The sequence below is a fragment of the Dermacentor variabilis genome, chromosome 8, assembly GCF_050947875.1.
Source record: "Dermacentor variabilis isolate Ectoservices chromosome 8, ASM5094787v1, whole genome shotgun sequence".
NCBI classification, from domain to species: Eukaryota; Metazoa; Arthropoda; class Arachnida; order Ixodida; family Ixodidae; genus Dermacentor; species Dermacentor variabilis.
This window is the reverse complement of record NC_134575.1, coordinates 100,354,510-100,378,626: the sequence shown is the minus strand read 5'-3', so window position 1 is coordinate 100,378,626 and position 24,117 is coordinate 100,354,510. Positions and strand designations below refer to the sequence as shown.

The window sequence follows — 24,117 nt, the reverse complement described above, 5'->3', positions numbered from 1 at the left end:
ACGACGCATGGGTGAGAGTGAGCGCCGACGAGGGGAAGGCGAGCGACGAGTACTGTAGAGCTGTGACTGCGGTGCTGGTATGTCATCAGCAGCGTAGACTTCCGGTGGTGGTCGCTGAGGCATACGGAATGGTCGGAAGCCGGAGCTGGGTGGTCGCGCGGTGCCCACGAAGGCCGGCAAGCGCCGGTGGCAGAAGCGCGCTACATGTCCCGGTGTACCGCAGGCATAGCATATTGGGCGGTTGTCAGCAGTGCGCCAAGGGTTCTGTACCTTGCTGCTGTGCGCTGAAAAAGGGAGCCACCGGCTGGCGAGGCGAAGGCGGATAAGAGAACACCGGTTGGAGAGGCGCTGAAGGCGGAGGAGAGAATCCCGCCAGACGAGGCGCCCGTGCAGCGGCTTCAGCATACGTCAGAGGCGCGGCCACGGGAGCCGGCTGACACGGAGGTGGAAGAGCTTCGGTCACTTGCTCTTGAATTACCTGTCGGATCGCTGGAGCCAAATATTGAGAAGGCTTCACCGTGGTCGGCAAAATCGAGAGCTGTCGCGCGACCTCCTCGCGCACAAATTCTTTTATTTGCGTCAGCAAAGTTGTGTGGTTGTCGCCAATAACCAATGCTGCTAACGGATCTTCCGTAGGCGGTGGACGCCGAGCTAAGATGCGTTGTTTCCGTTGCTCGTCAAAAGTTTGGCACAAATTGATAACTTCGGCCACGGTACGCGGATCCTTCGCTAACAACATTTGAAATGCGTCCTCATCAATGCCTTTCATAACGTGTTTTATCTTGTCCTGTTCCGCCATTGACGGATTCACGCGCTTACACAGGTCAATGACATCTTCGATATAACTTGTGAACGTTTCACCGTGATGTTGCGCGCGCCCCCGTAAGCGTTGTTCTGCGCGAAGCTTGCGCACAGCGGGGCGCCCGAACACTTCTGTGAAACTTGTCTTGAATCTGCTCCACGTTGTGAAATCGTGTTCGTGGCACATGCATATTACCCACCACATTACTAATATACTTGAGTAATTTAAGTCTAGAGTCAAGTCCCCAACGCCTAATTTATTCCTGCATTTTATTTCCACCAATGTAGCAGCATTTCAGTAAGCACTAGTATGACATATATCTCCAGAAATACTTGTATAAAATTTACTTTTTGAATCCACGATACAGTGACACCTGCACTGTATAGTATTGTATTTACTCACCTAATCAATGCACTCGTGTAATGAATGCAGCCCCCACTTATCCAGTCAAGAAGTATGTTTCTGCTTTTTCTTCCATAATGATCGCACCATGAACTTGCTGCCCTGAAAGAGGAGACACACAGTGTGATTCTGTGTCTTATATGGCATCCGGCAGGTGCAATTGTGTCTGACTTAGCATTGGACGCTGAATCGTACCGTGTATCGTACTTTTATTGCGATAGCAATTATACGGACGCTCCAGGCGCATTTTTGCCGTCGTTACCACGCGCTGCGTGGTGCAGGTGCGAGCAAAAGCGTGCGAGAGGCAAGCTGACGATCGCGGCTCAATCTCACGCACCATCTTTCATAATGCAAAAGGCGCTAGGGGGGGGGAGGAAGGGGCCGTGGCATTGTAGTCTGGCAGCAACTGTGTTTTGCACAACCGTGTCAGAGGGGCGTCGACGATCGCGGCTCAATCTCCCGCGTACAAGGGAGGAAAGCGAGAAGGAAACATGCCATCTTCCGTCGCGCTCATTGCACAGGGAGGAGGGGAGTGAAGTGGGGAGAGGGGGGGTGGGCGCTTTACTCCGGCAGCAACTGCGCATTGTGCGGCCGTGGCGCGCCCTATCTTCAAAGCGATCTGCGACAAGGGCTGGCTCGATGGTGGCTCATACCTTTGTGCAGGCTGCGTTCTCGCCGCTCAGTTTGCATTGGAATGTTTGTAAGTTTATACGGCCGACAAAACTACTATCCTTACTTCACATAGCTGTCTACACATTTGCCATCACAATCGATGGTTCGCATTTCGGGCGAAACTGACTTCTTTAGAAGTGACCACAGAAAAAAAAACTTGCTCATAATTTTACCCCGCCTAATAATGCACCCCCAACATTGAGCATATTTTTCGGGAAAAAAGGTATGTTCATTATGCGAGTAAATATGGTACATTTGTGCGCAGACGGTAAGAAATTTGGCCAGTTCTGTTTTCCAACATTTGTAATGATTCTTTATGAATTGCAGTTGTGCCAATATCTCACGGAATTTTCTCACCAACCAAATTTTGCACAGGACATGTTAAGATAATAAATCCAAGGATTAACTGTTTTGTTTAAGAGCGAGAGATAAATGAGATACGAAAGGCAGGGAGGTTAACCAGAAGAAAGATATCCAGTTTGCTACTTTGTACTGGGCATGGAGTAAGGGGAGACAGAAAGATAAAGAAAAATGCACATATATAGCGAGAGAGGAAGATTACAGAAAAAAAAAGGAAAGCACGCATACACGAAGAAACTCGGGAATGTCACAGTCGTTCAAACAGGTCTCTTGATTGGAGGAACTTTAGTAGTTCATCACCTTCTGGTGTGAAGACTGCACCAGCCAGCGCTCTTAAGACCGTCTGCTGAGAAAGCGACCGATTGTCGAGGCATGCCAACTCCTTCACGAGGGACTGTCTCTGGGAGCTGTAGCAGGAACAATGACAGAGTATACATTCAATTGTTTCCTCGCTGCCACAACTATCACAGGCAGCACTGTCAGCCATTCCAATGCAGCAAACAAATGTATTCGTAAAATACACTCCAAGCCACAGTCAGCAGAGAACAGTTGTCTCAATACGGGAAAGTCCAGATGGAATGCGCAGTCGAAGAGAGGGGTCCAAGTGGTGCAGGGTGTGTAAATATTTTATGCTTTCAAATAAGCACCACATAAATACAAATATTTTTTGCAGTGAAATCTTGATATAATGAACTTCAGGGGACTGCAGTAATTTGTTCGTTATTGGGAAAGATTGTTATATTGAAAGCCCAAAAATGAATAATTATGCGCATCAAACCATCACTTCATAAGTTGTCACCATATGAGCTGTCCATCAAAACGTCGCTGTTGGCTCTTGGCTTGCGCTGTTGCTCTTTTCCATAGATTCCGCCACCACGCACCACCGAAACGCCGTATATTAAGAGTGATGTGCACAAAACAGATGCTGATGCCAAGAAAACTACTGATAAGCGGACTGGGCATGGGCTTTTATGGGATGAGCGGAGGCGCAAATGTGAATGGACTAGAGTTACTGTACATGCTACCGAATTTGGCCGCCAAGGTCGGCCAAATTCGCTTTGAATTTGACTGGCGATAACTTGTGTCAATCCAGTTCGCTGCAGCGGCGGCGTCGGGAAATACAAAAATTGGCCCGAGCATCTGCTTGTCCGCAATGCACGGTTGCTTGACTACCACGTGATGACGCTCTGCCAATAGAGGCGCTAGCGGCGTGATAAAACAGACGCGCAACTCTGCTACCTTTGGTAGCATATGCAGTAGCTCTAGAATGGACTGCATGGTGCAGCCACCTGGTGGCACAAAGCTCAACCAAACGCAAGAATAATATAGCATTCTACTTTGCTGCTGGTGTAAATTTTTGCAGGAGTTTAATCATGAACACATTGTTTGGAGTAGTCATGAACACTTGGTTAGAGCAATATTAGCTCTTTGTTTGGCTGGTTAAGCTCTGCACCACCAGGTGGCTGGACCGTGCAGATCGATCAGGCCGCTCACCTATGTCTATGCTTAAGCTCCTTCATCACAGCATTAGTAGTATAGAGGGGCTGTAGCTTACGCCTATAATAATTCGCACCTTCGAAACACGCTTTTCTTGGCAAAGAAACCACTGTACTTAATATTTATAGGCAAAATTGCACGAAGATTTTTATCATTTTTTAAAGCCAGATGCTTTGTTAAATTCATCACAGTGCAGCAGTGCTGTACATCTAGCGCATGTAAAACATATTGCAAACTTTTTTTCTATCTGTTTGCGTCATGATCATGTTTCTTTTTTTTTTCACGTTCGTGTAATTTTTACACCATGTATCCTTTAAAGTGTTGTGCCTGGGAATCGGCATTCGCCCAAGTAATTATTTATCATGCTTTCATTCATACCTATTTAATGTAGCGCCTGGAAAGCCATGGAAGCGTGATACTTTTTGCTCTGTGTATGTTTAGATGTGTTCTGTGGGGCGAATAATAATTTTTTTTAATACAAGCATCTTTTTTTACGGTGCTGACGGTTACGTCTGAACACGACTAAAGGCATTAATTAGAAGTTTGCCACCAGGTAACCTCCACCCATCCATCGGCGCCTACCAAGAGGTCAACGCAGCGTTGACAACGACTACTGACGGGTCCACAAAAGGCACCGCACCCCCAAACACTACCTGGCAGCTTGATCTAATGATAAAAAGGGCCAACGTCAAACGCTACGGAAGAACGGCACCAACTGTGGATTCCCAGGTTGCTATCCTGTCTCCTATTCCATGCTTCGGGTGTGCGGAGGTGTTGCGATAGCATGAGCATCGTATCGCAACCGATTCGACGATTCGGATTGGCTGTGATACAGTAATCAGATTCCCTAGTCTAGTCGCCTAGGGAAGATGACGGTATTAAAAGCGGAAACTTTTCGTGCAGTGGGGCCGGCGTGCCATGATGTGAACTCGAATGTCTAACATGCTCCTGCATGGAGTGGGCTTCTGTAACTGAAGCCGGGGGGGGGGGGCAACTAATGTCATTTCAATGCAGGAAGACAACATATGTACACGAAGCTTTTCCCTTCATCCTTACTACTGGACGTATTCGTTGATGGGCTTGGTGGATTCCTTGCCCTAATGCCACCTCAGACGCAACAGTGCAAAGCATGAATCCTACTTTAACATTGCACAGTAGATCACTAATGCCCTTTGACATGTGCACTATAAGAACTGCTGCATACGTGCGCCGTTTTCATGTAACAATTTTATTAAATAGAAATACGCGGAGTATCTTTACTTGCCTTGAATTGTGGCGATGCGTGACTTTCACGTGTCCTCTGATATGTTGTCTTCCCGCATAGCTCCCGTCTTCTGTAATCCGGCTTCTCTGCGTGGCCTGGTGCCCGCGGCAGTCGGTGTGGTTGAAGCGCATTGCGAGAGATGGCGCGAGTGTGGCTCTGCTAACGCCACCTAACAACGGCGTTACTTGTGCGCGGAAAGGAGAAGGCTCTTCCTCTTTGGCTCGGAGTCGGCTATCGGCGCGGACGTTCCGCGCGTGCGCCGATCCACGCTTCAGCGAGACCATCTCGCGAAGCCTACACCGGTATGGACGAACACGATCGTTCGAACGCGCCACTGGTCGCGTGGAACCGCATGGCGCGTTTTCCGCGAGCGAAAAACATGACGCGCGGCGAACGCCCGCATTGCCGCCGACGCGCGAGCACCCGCACGAAAAAAGGGAGCGGCGCTTTCGCGTCGCATTTTCCGGATTGCCAGACAACATAACTCCCAAAGATATGAATTGTCTCTCTTACCGCATGTATAATATGCCCTTAAACTAACAGAACACTACACTAAAAATAATCTAAGTGTAGTTAGACAGCGACATTTTTTCCCGAAGTGTATTTATCAAGCTCAATTTCAATACATTCTTCTGCCGAGTTTGTAACTCATTACAATTTCGGTGTATCGTCTGGGTGCGCCTTCATTCTGGTCCTCCGCGACATGGACCCCAGCGTCAGCCTGGATAGTTTGTTCTCGGGCTGCGACATGTGCCACCACGTTTCTTGCCAGGTGCTTGTGCCATTAAGTCCAGGCTGTATGTTTCTGGAGGGCTTTTTGAGTAGGTATAAAGCTGGAGCAGTTATCCTTCCAGGTGCCTAAACGTCAGACTGCAGGAGCACCGTGCAGGAGTAGAAGGATTGGCGGGGGGAGGCAAACTAGCCGACTACTGTCGCCACTGTCGCAATTGCACGCCTAGGTTCCGCGGCACTAAAGTCTCAAAGATGTTCGCGTCACAATTGAGCCGCGAAATCTATGAAGCTTACTGTATAAAAATGCAATCTGGCAGCTGCGTAAGTGTTATTGAGTGATAAAGAATTCAACTATTTACATGCAAATTTGTGCCACTCACGCCCGCATGCCAATGACGAGTGACGGTTGTCCGATGATTATCAAGTGTGCTTATGATACATGTCTAAATGTAGGCTTTCCCGGAGTAAATCTCAGTTGAAGTTCCGCGCCTGTCCTGTGTGTTTCTTTCCTCGTCCGTTGTCGTTTGCGTGGTTAGATGAAGCATTACAATATAGACCACGAACTAGCCCGCCTCTCCCTGTGGTTGGTAGTGCCTAGATACCGCTTGCAAATCTGCTATCATGACCAACTGCTCCTTTCCCTCCTTTCCCCTCACCGTGGCAGCCAAGAGGGCAACTGCTGTCTGTCTGGCTGAGCCTGTGTCCCGGGTGGCAACCGAGGCAGCTGCTAGCTGCTCTCTACCGTTCGCCACTCTGACTGCATGCCTCTCCATTCCAGGTGGATAAACTGTGCAGTCCGTTTATGTTTGTGGCCCCGCTCATCCCGTAAATGCCCATGCCCAGTCCACTTGTGCTTTCGCTTCCCCAAATACCGGGCATACGAAACACTATTGCAGTAGTAATCCTCCGGCATAAAGTGACAGCCACCAGTACGCAAGTCCTGAGGGGGTATTCTGTAAGAGCCCACCTAGTGGACTGTCAGTTTCGGGCGCTGCTGATTGGATGCAGCTGTACGAGAGAGGAGGGGACGAGCGGCCCTAGCCAATCAGCAGCAACCGAGATGGACAGTCCACTAGGTGGACTCTTACAGAATACCCCCTGGTGCCGATTAGATATAAACAGTCCGATGCGCTGCGTAAACTCCGCTCGACTGCTGCATTGCACAGGGACACGATGTTGCAGCTTCTCATATTGTTAGTTGTTACGATTGCAGCCCACAACGCGTAACAAGGCCGAATCATGTTAGTCGCAAAAAGAAAGATCGAGACAAACATTGACAGCGGAGCTCTCGTCAACACGGAGTATGTAACACAAGCAGACACTTGATGTGTGGCAGAAGTCTGGAGTGTGGTCATAAACTGTCGTTGTGCATTCTCTTTCTGCTACTTTCTTTTCTTTTTTATAGAAACAAATTGACTAACATTCCAACTATTTGAAACACCATTTACTTGCCATAAATTTGGGATAATTATCTATGACGCACCCTGAGGAGCGAATCAGATAGCTTGCTCTAAAGGCATCATATGGTCACCTTACGTCACCTGTTCACGCGCAGCTGAAAACTCAGCTGAGTGGCGTGTTGCAATCGATAGCAATTTACATATTTTAAACCATATCATAAATGACATGCTTTAAGACAAAGCATATAGATGCATCCTAATGACTCGATGAGTCTGTACAAAAAATCCTGAAAATCGTTTCAGCGTCTCTCGAAGGTTTGTAGAAAATATTTTTACATATGAAGTGCCCATTCGAAGTCCTAAAATATTCGCACACGCTTAATGAAAACAGATAATTCCTGGACTTATTATCTTAACATGTTCTACAAACAATTTTGTTGGTGAGGGAGTTTCTTGAGACTGGCACAACTGCGATTCACAAAGAATCTTTACAGATGTCAAAAATCAGTATTGCCCCAATTTCTTGCCTTCTGCACACAAATGTGTTATACATTGCAGGTGTCATTGTATGTTGGATTCGAAATGCAAATTTTAAACAAATATTTCTACAGATATATGTCACACTAGTGCTTATTGAAATGTCGATATATTAGTGGAAACAAAATGAAGGAATGAATTAGGCGTCAGGGACTTCACATTTGATTTGAGACTTAAATTATTTGTGTATACTAGTTATAGCAAGTGCCTTCTGCACTAATAACAAACTTCGAAATGCCATCAATAAACTTCTCTTGCAGCCCCAGATACAAAAAAAAATACTAACATGACTATACTGCATGCCGACATTCAAGTACTGAAATACCAAGAAGAGACAACGAATACTCAATAAACACAGACATTTATTTGATGCTCTGAAGAAACACAGTGGGCAGCTAAGTTATTGGACAATCAATTGTTTTATGAACAGCAGCCTGTAAAAAGAAGAAGAAAATGTGCGAATACAATAGGATCAAAATAGTATAGGATGAACCACGTATACTCGAACCAAGAAGCAACAAATACATGAATGGGTCTAACAGGACACTTTCATATGCACCAAAAGACAATACCGGAAAAAAAAAACCTTAGAAAGCAGATCATTTCACACATCTGTAGTGTAATAATAAGTATTACATGAACATGCATATTTTGTAGGGACGTGCAAATAGCAATTCTTCAAGTTGAAACAAATATTGAATACTTTTCGAATAATGAAAATTCACAATAGAACAAAGCAAACTGCTGATTTTATGGTGTTCATTATACTGAGGCTTAACTGTATATTTAATTATTTCTCAGCTATAGCGGAACCATGTGCGTCAGTTTTCATAATTTATTTGGTAGTGGCTGCAGTGACGGGGCCCGGCACTTTAACATCTACACTGCAGTGACAGGGCCCGGCTGCACTGAAGCTTCACTCTGTTATGCTCCATTTGGTTTTGCAAAAGCGGGCATTAAGAATCATGACGCACTTAAGAACCGATAACCCAGCAGGTCACTGTTCAATCAACTAAACATATTGCCATTCGATCTTATGTGTGAGCATAAAACAGCTAGCCACGTAAACAATGTTGTGAAACGTAATCATCCTTTCCCTGTGTCCATATTGTTTTCATCATCATACCAGAAGTACTGTGGCTGGAAATGTCAACCTGCCTCCTGTACATAATGTATATGGCAAAAGACTACTTGAATGTGTTAGATTTAAGACATGGAACAAAATACCCTCCAAAATAAGAAACGCAAAATTTCGGCAAGGCACTGTTTATTAGCTATAAACCCCTGATTTTGTGCCTGTACTCTTGCTTGGCGTTCTGTTGTTTGTGGTTTGATAATTTATGTAACTGGTGATAATGTCTATGCATGCCGTAATTTTTTTTCTGTTTTTAACGTGCTGTATCCCCTGTATTGATCCCGGCCCTTATGCTTGCACCGAATGTCTATTATATTTCGTATATCCGGACCCATCCTGCAGTCTGCGGCTATTGGGTCCAACAGTCTTTTTGCGTATGCACTGTAACACCTATGTCGATAATAATACAGAAAGAGAGAAAGAAAGTTCACTAGAACGGAAAGTGAACGGTAAAAAACACATTAAAAAAAGCCATGGCATGTGTTCATGCTTATGTAGCACCTGACAATGAATATTGCACTGGATTAAGAAAAATAAGCAACCGGTAATGGCTCGCTTAGAAGATCGATAAACACACAGTGCGATGCAACTTGAGAAATAATTACATTGAAGCTTCCAAGATTTTAGAAGAAAAGAAAAACACTCGTGACCGCCCATCACAGGTCGCCGTAGGCGTCGAAGCCTAGCTATAACAAAATTATTTTTGAACAGCTCTGACAGTGTACATGTAACAGTCGTTGCTTACATACTGTCAAATGCTCGTATACTGCGGCATAAAGACGGTGCGAAAACGCACTCGCAGCGAAAGCAAAATATTGTGCGCGGTCATGCAAGCAGACGCGCAGTCGGTCACCGCGAATCAGCGTGCGATCGCTGCATTGAAGCTTCATTCTGCTTTGCTCCATTTGTTTACACAGACAGCTCACTATAAGAGCATATTTCACATAGTTTTCTCTCAGCGAGTGCCTACCTTTCACGCAAGAAACCGGTTCGGGGGAATCGATTGCGGCGACCGCGTGCAGTGTCCACGCTTACTGCACGTAGTAGGTAAAGGGATAGCGTCTGTAAACCATTCTGTGCTTTTTTTTGTCCATGATTATTATTTTAAAGGTAAAATACTTCTGTCATTTCGAAAGTACTTGCAAAAATGTCCAGGACCGCTCCCGCATAGTATCTTTATTTAGCGCCGATAGCCAAACCTATGCGGAGCGCGCAGCGTTATCCCTCAGACTATGCAAGTGAGGTGCTTCCGACAGATGGCGAGTCCATAAGTCCTCGCCCCAATAGTTGTATTATAGTGAACTAGAAGGGGGTACCGGGGTCAGGGAGAGCCTTCGGGTGCGGCATCTCACGTCGACGCCGCCAGATGGCGCCACTAGAGCATGGGCTGTACGGAACGCGAAACTGAGCATTTTCAACGCAGAGAAAGCCGCGTGCGCTTTGTGTCACGCCGAAAAAAGAAAGCGCGCAGCTCCGTAGCATGTTTTCTGAAAACTTCCTCTAAAATTAAGACAAGGCGCAGAGAAAGGTTGAAAGACGGACGTTCTTCAAGCTTGCTTGGAAATAAAGCCGACCCAACGAGTGCAGACTAACGGCCGCACAACGATGCGACTGATTTCTAAACTAAAAGCTCGCGTACACCGTAGAAGAGGTAAATATGTGAATGGGTAAATTGCTTAATTCATTTGCCATTAACAATTTTTGTACACTTCAGGACCCAATTGCATTCACAAGTTCAAGTGAGCCAAACAATTGCAGCGCGTGTACTAACACATTCGGAACAGAAGCCAGATATGATGAGGTTTTATTCCTTTAACTGCGATTTTGTTTACGAAAGCATATATCCACTGAAAGCTAGGGAGTTAATCCTATGGTGATGCCACTATTATGCGGTCGTAGTGGTTACCAGGGATAGCGAAATTTCGTAACACAGCAAAATAAAGAGAACTCGTCGTAGCCACAAACTCTTTATTGGTACGAAAGATGGGCAGCTACTCCTTTCTCAAAGTGCATGCTACTACGAGACAGGCACTATGAGGAACGGCTTATCTTCGCGTGCAATTTCTTTTTACGCCGTTCCTGTCGCGATTGGTTGATCCATTTTACATAGAAGTGCAGCCTGGTCAGCACATAGAACTTGGTCAACTCTGTTGTGAGCGCATCTTAGTGCTGGCTGCAGCCTAAGGCATAGCCGAAGTTCTCCTTCACTAGCAACATTACATCCACTATGCTGTCACTGCAGAGTTTCTCTCGGCTGAAGAACACAGTGAAGATGTCCTCCAACTTCTTCACTGCCCTGAAAAGCTCCAGCGGAGGATATAACAATCCTCCCTTGTCTCATGTCACAGTGAACTCAGAGTTTCTACTTTCCGTATTGGGGGTTTCCGTAAGAAAGGCCTTGCAAGACATGCAGTCATAACACTTCAGAAACTTTCGAGCAACATACCCTGCCATGTAATGTATTAGACGGTCGTCGCTCTTCTGCTCCACCAACTCTCTGTGCTCAGCAGGAATACTACGAAGCATGCGCTCGGCTGAAGCTAGGTTTCCTTCCTCAATGAGATGGTCGATTGCAGCAGCCCTGGCTTATTGAGCTGGAGCATCTTGCGTACTCAGGAGAGAACTCATTTCTCCACTAGCTCCATTAAGGTCAGCATTGCCTGAGCGTACTATTTTCGCAAGGTTATAAAAGGATAGGCAATTAACGACAATTAGAAACTGCGTTGGTGTTGGGTGGACATTAGACCCACATGATTGCCTGACTATACGAAAAAGTTTTCCAGCGAATCCTGGCTTAACCTGGATGTCATAACATACCTAAATCCCTGGCTGACAAGATAATCCAGCAGTGATAATGCGCTATATCGTTACCCTTAGGCCATCTGCAGTTGAATCGCTTAAAAATCCACCTACTCGTTTAGTGTGTTTCGCACACAAACCGCACACGTTTCGTCGAGTTTTTTGTTTTGGCGGTGCAAGTTGCGTTCCCAAATTCGCCGTGTTTATTCGTCTTTCGGCGCGGTACGTGAACGACGGCTGCTTTCCTTTTTTCCACTTATATCCTGTTTCACAGCCGGGAGCGAAGCAGGGTCGCTGCCGTTGACGTTTCGACCTTCCTACTGCTCACGTGTTCGGCTGAATGCGCGCGAAACAGACTCGAACGGTAGGTTGAAACACCAAAAAACAGTCAACGTCGCGAATCAAGCCCGCATGAACAAGCGCGCGAAGCACTTTATTCTATGGCGAAGCAGCGGAGGGAGCCAGCCCACGCGACTACAGCGCCGCCACCGAAATCCGCGTGCCGTCCACACTCGCCGCCTCGCTGCAATGCATAGGGCGCTCCGGCTCCTGAGCCCACTGCCCCCTTCTAGAACACCATAGTTGTATGAAACTCTATGCTCGCCTCCAATACCGACATCGTTATAGTGACGGCCCCATTGCTACAGTGTTGTTGTTAAAGTGACGGGCCCCGTCACTGTAGTCACTACCAATTTATTTTGCTCTACCGTAAAATTCTAAGCAAGCCCCCCCCCCCTCCTTCCCGTCCCATGGTAAAAGATAATCCAAGGAATCTTGCGGGGGCACCTTGCTTCAAGGGCTCTCGGCCTCGAATCAGCCGGCCAGCAAGCTAGGCCTATACCGTATCCCAGCGAACGCAGACTCGCCTGCCTTGCTCGTTGGCGTCCGTCGGCATCGATAAAAACAAACGTATTACAATTCAAGCATCATATAACTGTGTACACGTCGCACTGACCAACATAGGCGTTTCATTACGAGCTGTATGCAGATGCAGTCGTGTCCAATGCACCACCGGTGTCCGATTCGACTGCCCCGCAAGCTAGGCGTGCTGGCTCCTAGCCATCGGCGACTGGCAACGGATCTGAAACTGCAGATGTGGCCTGGCGGAAACATGTCTACGCTGCTCACATTGCCGTGTTTATATCTTATTCACAATGGAGAGAGCTGTTCAACCACATTTGTTTTCACTTTATCTGCGAAGTCATTCCGAGCATCCATGGAATGGCGCTGGCTCTGGGCGGAGCTATGCGCCAGTCACTCATTCATACCATGTGTCCCGAGTCTTCCTATGCGGTAAGTCGCACTCCGACGCATCGCATGACGGATCGCACGCAAAATCGCACCATGTGCCTCGCACTTATACACATGTGACACTTTGCATGCATGACCATAACGGCGACTGATGAAGGCCTTGGCTATGCAGATAAAATGATATCTCAATATAACGAACCTCAGGAGACCGCGGTAAATTGTTCGTTACTCTGAAAGATCATTATACTAAAAGTCCTAAAGTGAACCATTCCGCCCATCAATCCCATCAGTTCATAAGTTGTCACAGTTTGAGCTATCCACAGGAACGCAGCTGTTGGCTCTCAGCACGCGCTGATGCTATATTCTACAGATTCTGCCACCATGCACCACGGGAACACCTTATAATGAGAGTAACGCGCGCAAAACAGGCGCTGTTGCCGAGAAAATTGCCGACGGAAAGGTAGCTCCATGTCACCTCGAAAGCGTAATGGTTCCTTGCTGTATGTTTTTCACATTTCTTGCCATGGACACCGAAACCGTGTCGATTGAGGTGGATGCATGAACTATGTCAAAGTGCAAACGAGCATGAACGACACCATGGGGCTCTTGCATTGCCCAGGGGGTGCTGCGAAAATGGTGCTAAAAAGCGCCCTCTGTTCCGCACTGGGTAGTACAAAGCTGGGTCGTCCGCTTCGGAAAGCACGTTTGCAATATGGACCCACCACTTTCGGTTTTGTTGTATCGCCGCTTGCCGCGAATATCGGGCGCCGAAGATTTTTTCAGGGGTGGCACGCTGCGTAAAGTAAATAAATTATGCAACGGCGAATACGTGTACCCCGTTCAAGAAATAAGCGGCGAAGGTTTAGCGCGGTGTCAATCGCGAGTGAAGCGATCGAGTCGCGTACGAAGTTGAACTTCAGGTAAGGTTTGCACGCTGCTAGATTCAGGCGCACAAACGCGAGGAAATGCTTGCTATAAATGAATTCACAGCATCGATATGCAGACATCATGCGTACGGAACTGCTCGAGCGCACGACGGTACGCGCCGCGACGGCAGCGGTCTTTCGACATACCGCGAAACGGCGGGCCTCCTGCAATCTTTGTTGACTGCATGCTGCTAGACAAGTAGTTATGCCTGCACTGTAGTAGCGGCCATCTGTCCCTTTAGCAACTGATAAATAACTGGTACAATGCATATGAGCTCGCAGTAACGTACGTGCGAATCGCGCTGCAGCGCGAGCTCGTGCGCTGCTCGCTTGATGTAGCTTTTAATGATAGCGCTCGAACATCGATGTGCTGTAATCAATACTACCTTGCTGCGCTGCCTCAACGTACTGGCTTGAGGTCAAGGATGAGCACATTTAGCTCTCTAACCTGTGCTGCTCGTACTGGGGTAATGAATTGTCACCGAATCAGCCCGACCATTTGTGGTCATTTGCACACACCCGGTCACTTCACCAGTTCGCACCAGTCGAATTGTGAACTGTCGCTGTGGCCGGGTCTCGAATCGTGAATCACCAGCGATGCCTGCTGCTATGTCAGTCTGCCATCGGGACTGTAGGTGCAAAAGACCGAATTTTAGAACGCAGATAATCAAGCAAGCTTCAAAACAAGTGAGGCAGTCAGCATGGCGCCAAGTTTCGCTTACCCAGCGAGACGAACTGCAGCTATCCAGCGCGCCCGACGCTCCGCCTCGTGAGGCCTTGAAGGAAAACGGGAGAATCTGATGTTGGGATTCAGGCCTTCTTGTTCATGGTAGCCCACGACGCAGAAGTAACGACGGTGACGCTTTTTCGATGCTGAGATAAGTCTCTCCGGATCGGCGTCGCCGATTCCTTCTGCTTCCAGCATTACGTCTCACGGATAGTCCGTTTTCGTTAAACTATAGGCTGCGGCTAGCTCGTAGTGTGGTCGGCGTGGTCTGTGAGAAGTGACGAATCTTTTCGCACTCGCAAAAGGGCAGAAAGAAGTGCGAATCTACGCAAAACTCGGGCTAGAAACGTGCTTCGCCACAGCCAGGGCTCAATATTACCCAAGCCGGTACTACCCAGATAACGTTTCGCGCGCCGCCACCAGGCGCCGCTACCATACCTCTAACTCCAGCGCAAGACGCCCATGTGGAAAGTGCAAAGTGCGAATGTGTGGCATACCCACGAGTACGAAGGTTACATTTCACCGCCCGCTTAGCTACTATGGCTGTAGAAAGAAGCACGAGAGAGTGATTGTGAAGAGGAAGAGGCGCCATTTTCTGCAGACCTTTAGGGAGCATGACTTAGCACCTTAAAAGAAATGGGTGTGCAGTGAAGCAAGGGTGAAAGTGGTGAAAAAGGAAGAGATGTGCCTCCATGCCTACAAGAGTTTTCTGGGCGCAGCATACGCTCGCAAAACGTGGTGCGATGTCGCCTCCGCTCGCATGCATTTTTTTATTTATCAGGCGCCGTCTCGGGTTTTCCGAACCAGTACGCTGCGACGTCTGCTCTCTGCGCCTTGTCGTCTGCTACCCTGCAGTTTCAGCTACCGTGAAGGATACATGGTAATTTAAAAATCCCGATTTTTAAATATTACTTAGTAGTACGAAGGCGTTAACAATACAGGGAAACCGAACGATGATTGTCACTGTGAAAAATTCGGTATTCTGAAGTTCGTAGTACTGATACATTTTACACTGAAACTATAAAAAGTCAGCAAGGGATTTCTGAAAAGTTTGTATTTGTGGTGTTCGTGGTAACAAAGTCTCACTGTACCTGTCTATGATGGACCATCGCGTTGGCAGAAGTGCGGCTAAACAATAGTACTGGTGTCACACGTACATTTCTGATCGCGATAGGAGCTGATCCAAATCGGATTTCTTGCTCACGATCATCAATATATGGCCGCTGCTACACGGTCCAATGATCTGGATAGCGTTACTATCGTCTGCTGATCGTCAGCAACTCTCAGGAATGCATAATGTTTTGGCTACAAATTCAGATTTGCAAAACATGGCTAAATTTTCATATTTAGATTTGACAGCTTATTATTGCTGGTAACATGACCTTTAATTGTTTTTTATTGAGCTGCTTCTTTGCTTTACAAGTTCAGAATACTGCATTAAAGCGCGCAAACTCAGCCTGCTATCGCGATCACTAAGATCCGGATCACGCAGGATTGCGATCGCAAATGACCGCGTAGCAACACTCGATTCGTATAGGCCCCGATCGCGGTCAGAAGTGTACGTGTGACACCAGAGTATAAATTCCTTTATCACTAAATTGCGTCATGTAAGTTATTATGCAATTTCGTAAAGAACTGCCACAAAAAATGTAGCCAAGTATCGGTGGAAATGCATGAAGCGGTGAACAGGGTGAAAAAAGAGAGCGGGTGCTTCCTCAGTAGTTGGCAATAACTTCAAATGGTGTTTGTTCGCAATTTTACAGTGTGTTCTATGACATACTACGAAAAGATCTAGAGCAAACATGATGACCTGTAAAAAGTGTTTCAGGGCCCCTTTACAAGCACATGCATAAATTTTCACTACCTGATGCAGTACAACACAACGCAGCATGCTACACATCCACAGATTTTTAATTCAGATTCTACTTGAACATAGTACCTGCTCTACAGTATCGTGGTGCTGTGCTATCTTACAACTGCTAAAGTGATGAGACTGTGCAAAGGACCTGGAACGGATGGTGCAACTGTATGATCAGTCTCCTGTATGAATGCACTGGTGTCTCTTCAAGTAGCTCTTCAACGAGAAACTCCAAGAGCATGAAGGGCACTGAGTTGGCTTTTCCCCTGTGTGGGTGCACAGGTGTCTCATAAGGTTGCTCTTTTCTGAGATGCTCAGAGAGCTTGAAGGGCATTGATCTGGGTTCTCACCTGTGTGGGTATGCAGGTGTTTCATAAGGTTGAGCTTGTGTGAGAAGCTCTGAAGGCATGAAAGGCATTGAAATAGCTTATCAGCTGTGTGGGTCACATATGGGCTTTCAACCAAATGTTTTGTGAGAAGCTTTCAGAGCATGAAGCACACTGCTATGGCTTCTCACCTGTGCGAGCACACAGGTGGCTTTCCAGGTAGGCCTTTCTTGAGAAGCTCTGAAAGCACGAAGGGCACACAAATGGCTTCTCGCCTGTGTGGGTGCGCAGGTGCTGTTTCAGCTGGGTCTTTTGTGAGAAGCTCTTAGAGCATGAAGGGCAATCAAATGGCTTCTCACCTGTGTGGATGCGCAGGTGCTCTTTCAGGTGGGTCTTTTGTGAGAAGCTCCGAAAGCATGAAGGGCACTGAAATGGCTTTTCGCCTGTGTGGGTGCACAGGTGTTTCATAAGGTTGCCCTTTTCTGAGAAGCTCCGAGAGCATGAAGGACACTGATATGGCTTCTCGCCTGTGTGGGTGCGCAGGTGTTTCATAAGGTTGGCCTTTTGTGAGAAGCTCTGAAGACATGAAGGGCATTGAAATGGCTTTTCACCTGTGTGGGTGCGCAGGTGCTTTTTCAAGTAGGTTTTATGTGAGAAACTCTGAGAGCATGAAGGGCAGTGAAATGGCTTCTCACCTGTGTGAGTGCACAGGTGTTTCATAAGGTTGCCCTTGCGCGAGCAGCTGTGAGAGCACGACGGGCACCTAAATGGCTTCTCGCCTGTGTGGGTGCCCAGGTGCTGTCTCAGGTAGAACTTTCGTGAGAAGCTCTTAGAGCATGAAGGGCACTCAAATGGCTTCTCCCCAGTATGGACGCTGGCATGCCTTTCCAGATGAGCCAGTTTATCAGTCTCATAGTCACATAAGTGACATTGGTGGAGCCATCCTTGCTCTGAGTTGTCACTTTTGGCAGTGGGAGAAATAGGCCTTGATGCTGCAGAAAGAAAACAAAATGAAGTAAAAGTTATTGTAAGTAAATGTTATCCTGTGTCTATTTAATAAATTTTATTCTTCCCAGATCAAACAAGAACCTTACATTGGCACATTGCTATCACAAACGTCTCAACGCACTGGTCATGTATTTAAATACTCACACCAATGTGCATGCACGACTACTTTTTCCAAATCATTTTTTCTTCAAACAACAAGTCACTTGAATGACCTTCCCCATAATATCGCAGCCATCACCTACAGATCAGCGTTCCTATATAAAGTTACACTGCACCTGTCATCATGAGGGAAATATAATTTCCAATGTTAACCCCACCCTTTATGCAATGCCCCAAAAACAGGGGTATATAAATGAAAAAAAAGAAAATGAAAATTAAGTCCTTAAAAGAAAGACAAATCCTAAACTGGACAAGCTTTCTTGTTTTATTTGGGAGATTCCGAGGGTGATATTGTGATAAGACAAAGTACTCCTAATGGTCCTTCTTAGTTTACTCATATCTCTGCATTTCAATGCTTCACGACCCTATTTGTGAACTCCACCCATAAAATTATTTTTCAGACAGGCAAAAAGATTACAGAATGTGGAATGCTTGAAGCCTTTTTTTTTCATTTCAAGAATAAACAATTAGTTCCGTGAGTTCTTTGAAAATGTGTTGTTTCAATTGGCACAAGGCAATTAAACTTTGTTTATTGTTATGCAGTGCATGCAGCATTCTACATGTAGTTCGCTCAATGCTTCCCCCTCCAACACACGCGCAGTTTCACAAGAGCTCGTATTATAGAGGTTTAGAATTAGGGACTGAAGACTCTCGGTCCCCAAGCTGCATTGTACAGGCTGCTCTTGGGTTCAGAGGAGCAAGAGTTTAACAATTGGGTCAAACGTAGATCACGTTAGGTCGAGTGCTCAGGACGCCGTAGTGGGGAAAATAAAAATGCGCTCGCAAGCAAAAAAGAGAAAGCTTTTCTTACAAGAGAAAACAGACACAATGCATTTTTGAGCAGAAAGGGCAAACAAGATATAACAAACGTAATTACTCATGTGTTAGTACTACGAGCCGAGTATGCTGTTTTAAGACCAATGACAGCTTGGGGATCCAAGATAGTTTTCAATTTTTGGGTCTTGGGTCAACACGAACGCAAGAACCCAAGACTGGCTTGGATTCTGCACATGTGCACTTGCGGCCCGCAATCTTGCGTACCCAGGCCGCTTAATTGGGTCCCTAATTGTAAAACTCTCTATTGACGCATTCTTTCCCATTATTTTTGTCATGTTTTGATTATTATGCATAGTTTTCGAAGTGTTATGCACCAGTCACGATTTTCATGGTTCATACAGACAATGGCTTTATGCATAAATTAGCAGAAACGAAGTTTCTATGTTGAACTGCAAATAAACAGAAATAAGGTGATAACGCATATTTAACTCTAGTTTATTTCTCAAAGAAACAAAGTTCATTTCCTGCATCATTTCTGTAATATATGACGAAGGCCATTGTTTCCCTCATTAAAGGTAACAATGTAACACATACTGCTGTATTGACACTACCCATGAATTAGTTATGCCTCATGATAGTGCATTCTTTGGAGGTTGTGCAGTGTCAATGCAGATAAAGTCGGGTGGTGTCTACTGTGGGAATGAAGAATGAGATGGCAGCTTACAGCCATCGTGCAAGCATTCTGTCGGAAATCAAACAGTGCCAAAACAACGCACAGTATGTGTGCAGAAGCCATGGCAATTTTCAAAAGAGCTGGTAAGCACGATTACACTTTGTCACAGCAAATTATTGGCTACTATAGTGTTTTCCTTCTTGAGTTCATGTGAAGTGTGTTTCTACGTAGTCACTAGACTTCAGAAAGAGGGTTTGCTATTAGGAGAGCAGCTACAGCTGGCAGCAGTCATATGTATTACGATGCGCTGCACGTCTCATGAAAACAAGCTTTGTTTGCGATGGTCAAGTAATGTAGGGAAATCAAACAGCCATGCAGGCACACTTCACTGCACATTTGCTGGTCTCTAAAAGCATGCAGAGTGCTACCTGCTTCTCCTGTGCTGCCGCAATCCTTTGAGAATGCCCATTGATTAGCGCCAATACCATATGTCGATGAGTTGGGAGTGCGAGTTCCCAGAAGGTGTTGGTGATCGAACATACAAACCGTCTCACGAATCCTTCGAGGACACGTTTGAAAGGTAAACGACAGTGAAATCTAGCATTTGTGTGCTATGGCTGCAATTTGTGGTGCAGTGGAAGATACATTCTTCTGCCGAGTTTGTAATTCATTACGATTTCGGTGTATCGTCTGGGTGCGCCTTCATTCTGGTCCTCCGCGGCATGGACCCCTGCAGACCAGCCTGGATAGTTTGTTCTCGGGCTGCGGCATGTGCCACCACATTTCTTGCCAGGCGCTCATGCCATGAAGTCCAGGCCGTATGTTTCTTGAGGGCCTTTTGAGTACGTATAAAGCTGGAGATATTATGATGCATCATGTAACCGCGCAAACTGCAACGGACGAGGAAAGAAACACACAGGATAGGCGCGGAATTTCAACTGAGATTTACTCCGGGAAAGCCCACATTTATCCATGCATCATAATCACACTTGATATGTCATCATCGGACAACCATCACTCCTCATTGGCTGTGGGCGTGAGTGGCACAAATTTGCATGTAAATGAGTGAACTCTTTATCACTCAGTGACACTGAAGAGCTGCTTACGCAGCTGCCAGAGTGCATTTTTATACAGTAAGCTTCATAGGATTCGCGGCTCAATTGTGATGCGAACATCTTCAAGACTTCAATGTCACGGAACCTAGGCGTGTAATTACGACAGTGGCGACAATGGTCAGCCAGTTTGCCATCCACCACCAATCCTTCTACCCCTGTGCAGTACTCCTGCAGTCTGACGTTTAGACACCGTCCCGTGTGCCCTATGTAGGTGTTGCCACAAGAATAGGGTACCTGGTACACTACCCCTATTCTGCATGGGATGAACTTGTCAACGTGGTTGATACTGCATTCATTTGTTTTTTTTTTCCTTCCGTGCACTATGTTGCACATGCCCGCCACTTTCTTGGGCGCCGTAAAAACCACCGGGACTTCACATTTTTCAGCCACCTTTTTGAGGCGGTGAGTTTTGGTGGTAGTACAGGATGGCAACAGGTCGTCGTCAGCATTGCTGCTCTACGCTTTGGCGGAGCTCTGATGGGCCCCGCGCTTACTTCTCAAGGGTTTCTAGCGTGCGGCTCTTGATAAGTCCTGCCAGCATGAAATGCAACATAGCGTGTTTTTACAGCTACAAAGACTGCACAGCGCAGGATTTCAGTATGAGATGGCCACCTGGGTGCAAGAAACCCTTGACAAGGAAGCGCGGGGCCAGTCACAGCTCCGCCAGAGCATAGAGCCGCAAGTGCCGACGACCTGTTGCCTCCCCCCCCCCCATTCCGTACTACCACCAAATCTCTCACCGCCTCAAAAAGGTGGCCGAAAAATGTGAAGTCCCGGTGGTTTTTACGGCGCCCAAGAAAGTGGTGGGCATGTGCAACATGGTGCAGGGAAGGAAAGAAATGAATGCAGTATCAAGCACGTTGACAGGTTCGTCCCATGCAGAATAGGGGTAGTGTGCCAGGTACCCCTTTCTTGTGGCAACAGCTACATAGGGCAGACGGGACGGTGCCTAAACGTCAGACTGCAGGAGCACCGTGCAGGAGTAGAAGGATTGGCGGGGGGAGGCAAACTAGCTGACTATTGTCGCCACTGTCGCAATTGCACGCCTAGGTTCCGCGGCACTAAAGTCTTAAAGATGTTCGCGTCACAATTGAGCCGCGAAATCTATGAAGCTTACTGTATAAAAATGCAATCTGGCAGCTGCGTAAGCAGCTCTTCAGTGTCATTGAGTGATAAAGAATTCAACTTTTTACATGCAAATTTGTGCCACTCACGCCCGCATGCCAATGACGAGTGACGGTTGTCCGATGATTATCAAGTGTGTTTATGATACATGTATAAATGTAGGCTTTCCCGGAGTAAATCTCAGTTGAAGTTCCGCGCCTGTCCTGTGTTTCTTTCCTCGTCCGTTGTCGTTTGCGTGGTTAGATGATGCATTCCAATACAGACCACGAACTAGCCCACCTCTCCCTGTGGTTGGTAGTGCCTAGATACCGCTTGCAAATCTGCTATCACGACCAACTGCTCCTTTCCCTCCTTTCCCCTCACCGTGGCAGCCAAGAGGGCAACTGCTGTCTGTCTGGCTGAGCCTGTGTCCCGGGTGGCAACCGAGGCAGCTGCTAGCTGCTCTCTACCGTTCGCCACTCTGACTGCATGCGTCTCCATTCCAGGTGGATAAACTGTGCAGTCCGTTTATGTTTGTGGCCCCGCTCATCCTGTAAATGCCCATGCCCAGTCCACTTGTGCTTTCGCTTCCCCAAATACCGGGCATACAAAACACTATTGCAGTAGTAATCGTCCGGCATAAAGTGACAGCTACCAGCACGCAAGTCCTGGGGAGTATTCTGTGAGAGTCCACCTAGTGGACTGTCCATTTCGGCCACTGCTGATTGGATGCAGCTGTACGAGAGATGAGGAGACGAGTGGCCCTAGCCAATCAGCAGCGCCCGAAATGGGCAGTCCACTGGGAGGACTCTTACAGAATACCCCCCTGGTGCCATTTAGATACTGACAGTCCGATGCGCTGCAGCAACTCCGCTCATCTGCTGCCTTGCAGAAGGACACGATGTTGCAGCTTGACATATTAGTTGCTACGATTGCAGCCCACAACATAGCAAGGCCAAATCATGGTAGTCACAAAAAGAAAGATCGAGACAAACACTGACAGCGGAGCTCTCGTCAACACGGAGCACGTAACACAAGCAGACACTTGATGTGTGGCAGAAGTCCCGAGTGTAGTGATAAAATGTCCTTGTGCATTCTTTTTCTGCTACTTTCCTTTCTTTATAGAAACAAATTGATTAACATTTCAACTATTCGAAACACCATTTACATGCCATAAATTTGGAATAATTATGACGCACCCTGAGCAGCGAATCAGAAAGCTTGCTCTAAAGGAGTCATATGGTCACCTTTCGCAATCTGGTCACGGACAGCTGAAAACTCAGCCAAGTGGCGTGTTGCAATCGATAGCAATTTACATCTTTTAAACCATATCATAAATTACATGCTTTAAGAGAAAGCATATACATGCATCCTAATGACTCTATAAATCTGTACAAAAGCCTGAAAATTCTTTCAGGGTCCCTTTAAGTATTTGAAGGTTTGTAGAAAATATTTCTACTTGTGATGTGCCTATTTGAAATCGTAAAATATTCACACACTTAAGTCCAGGAATTAACTGTTTTGATTATTACTTCAAGACTATGTTCTGCGCACAATTTTGTTGGTGAGGAAATTCCTTGAGAGACTTGCACAACTGCAATTCACAAAGAATCTTTACAGATGTCAAAAATCAGGAGTGGCCCAATTTCTTGCGTTCTGCACACAAATGTGTTATACAGTGCAGGTGTCATTGTATGCTGGATTCAAAATGGAAATTTTAAACAAATATTTCTACAGATATATGTCACACTAGTGCTTATTGAAATGTCGATATATTAGTGGAAACAAAATGAAGGAATGAATTAGGCGTCAGGGACTTCAGATTTGATTTGAGACTTAAATTATTTGTGTATACTAGTTATAACAAGTGCCTTCTGCACTAATAACGAACTTCAAGATGCCATCAATAAACTTCTCTTGCAGCCCCAGATACAAAAAATACTAACATGACTATACTTCATGCCGACATTCAAGTACTGAAATACCACGAAGAGACAACGAATAGTCGATAAACAAAGACATTTATTTGATGCTCTGATGAAACACAGTGGGTAGCTAAGTTATTGAACAATCAACTGTTTTATGAACACCAATAGCGAAATAAACAACACATAACTTAGAAAGCAGATCATTCAGGCATTTGTAGTGCAATAATAGGTATTACAATGAACATGCATATTTTGGAGGGGCATGCACATAGGAATTCTGGAAATCGAAACAAATCTTGAATACTTTTCGACTAATGAAAAGTCACAATAGAAGAAAGCAAATTGCCGATATTAAAGTCTTTATTATACTGAGGTTTAAATGTATATTTAGTTATTTCTCAGCTATAGCAGAATTGTGTGGGTCAGATTTCACAACTTATTTTGCTCTACCGTAAAATTCTGAGAAAGCCCCCCCCCCCCTTTTCATGGTGAAAGAGAATCCAAGGAAGTTTCGGGGCGGAACCTTGCTTGAAGGGCTCTCAGCCCTGCATCTGCCAGCCAGCAAGCTAAGCCTATGCAGTCTCCCAGTGAGTGCAGGCTCGCCTGGCTTGCTCGTTGGCTTCCGTGGGCATCGATTACAATTCAAGCGTGATGCAATTGTGTAC

The 24,117-nt window shown here is 46.3% G+C and overlaps 1 protein-coding gene across 2 annotated transcripts in view; it reads right to left on the bottom strand.

The window, feature by feature from the left end:
- Positions 1–8,054: 8,054 nt before the first annotated feature.
- Positions 8,055–24,117, bottom strand: part of LOC142590479 (uncharacterized) — a 58,926-nt gene continuing 42,863 nt past the window's right edge. The window contains exons 3-4 of one of the 2 annotated variants that reach the window (XM_075702634.1): positions 17,384–17,680; positions 8,055–8,100 (exon numbers count right to left, since the gene is read on the bottom strand). In XM_075702634.1, the coding sequence (XP_075558749.1) occupies positions 8,087–8,100; positions 17,384–17,680 (311 nt within the window). In that variant the 3' untranslated portion in view covers positions 8,055–8,086. Of the gene's footprint in view, positions 8,101–16,057; positions 17,681–24,117 lie in introns of those variants that run through there. The other variant, XM_075702632.1, reaches the window with a different exon arrangement.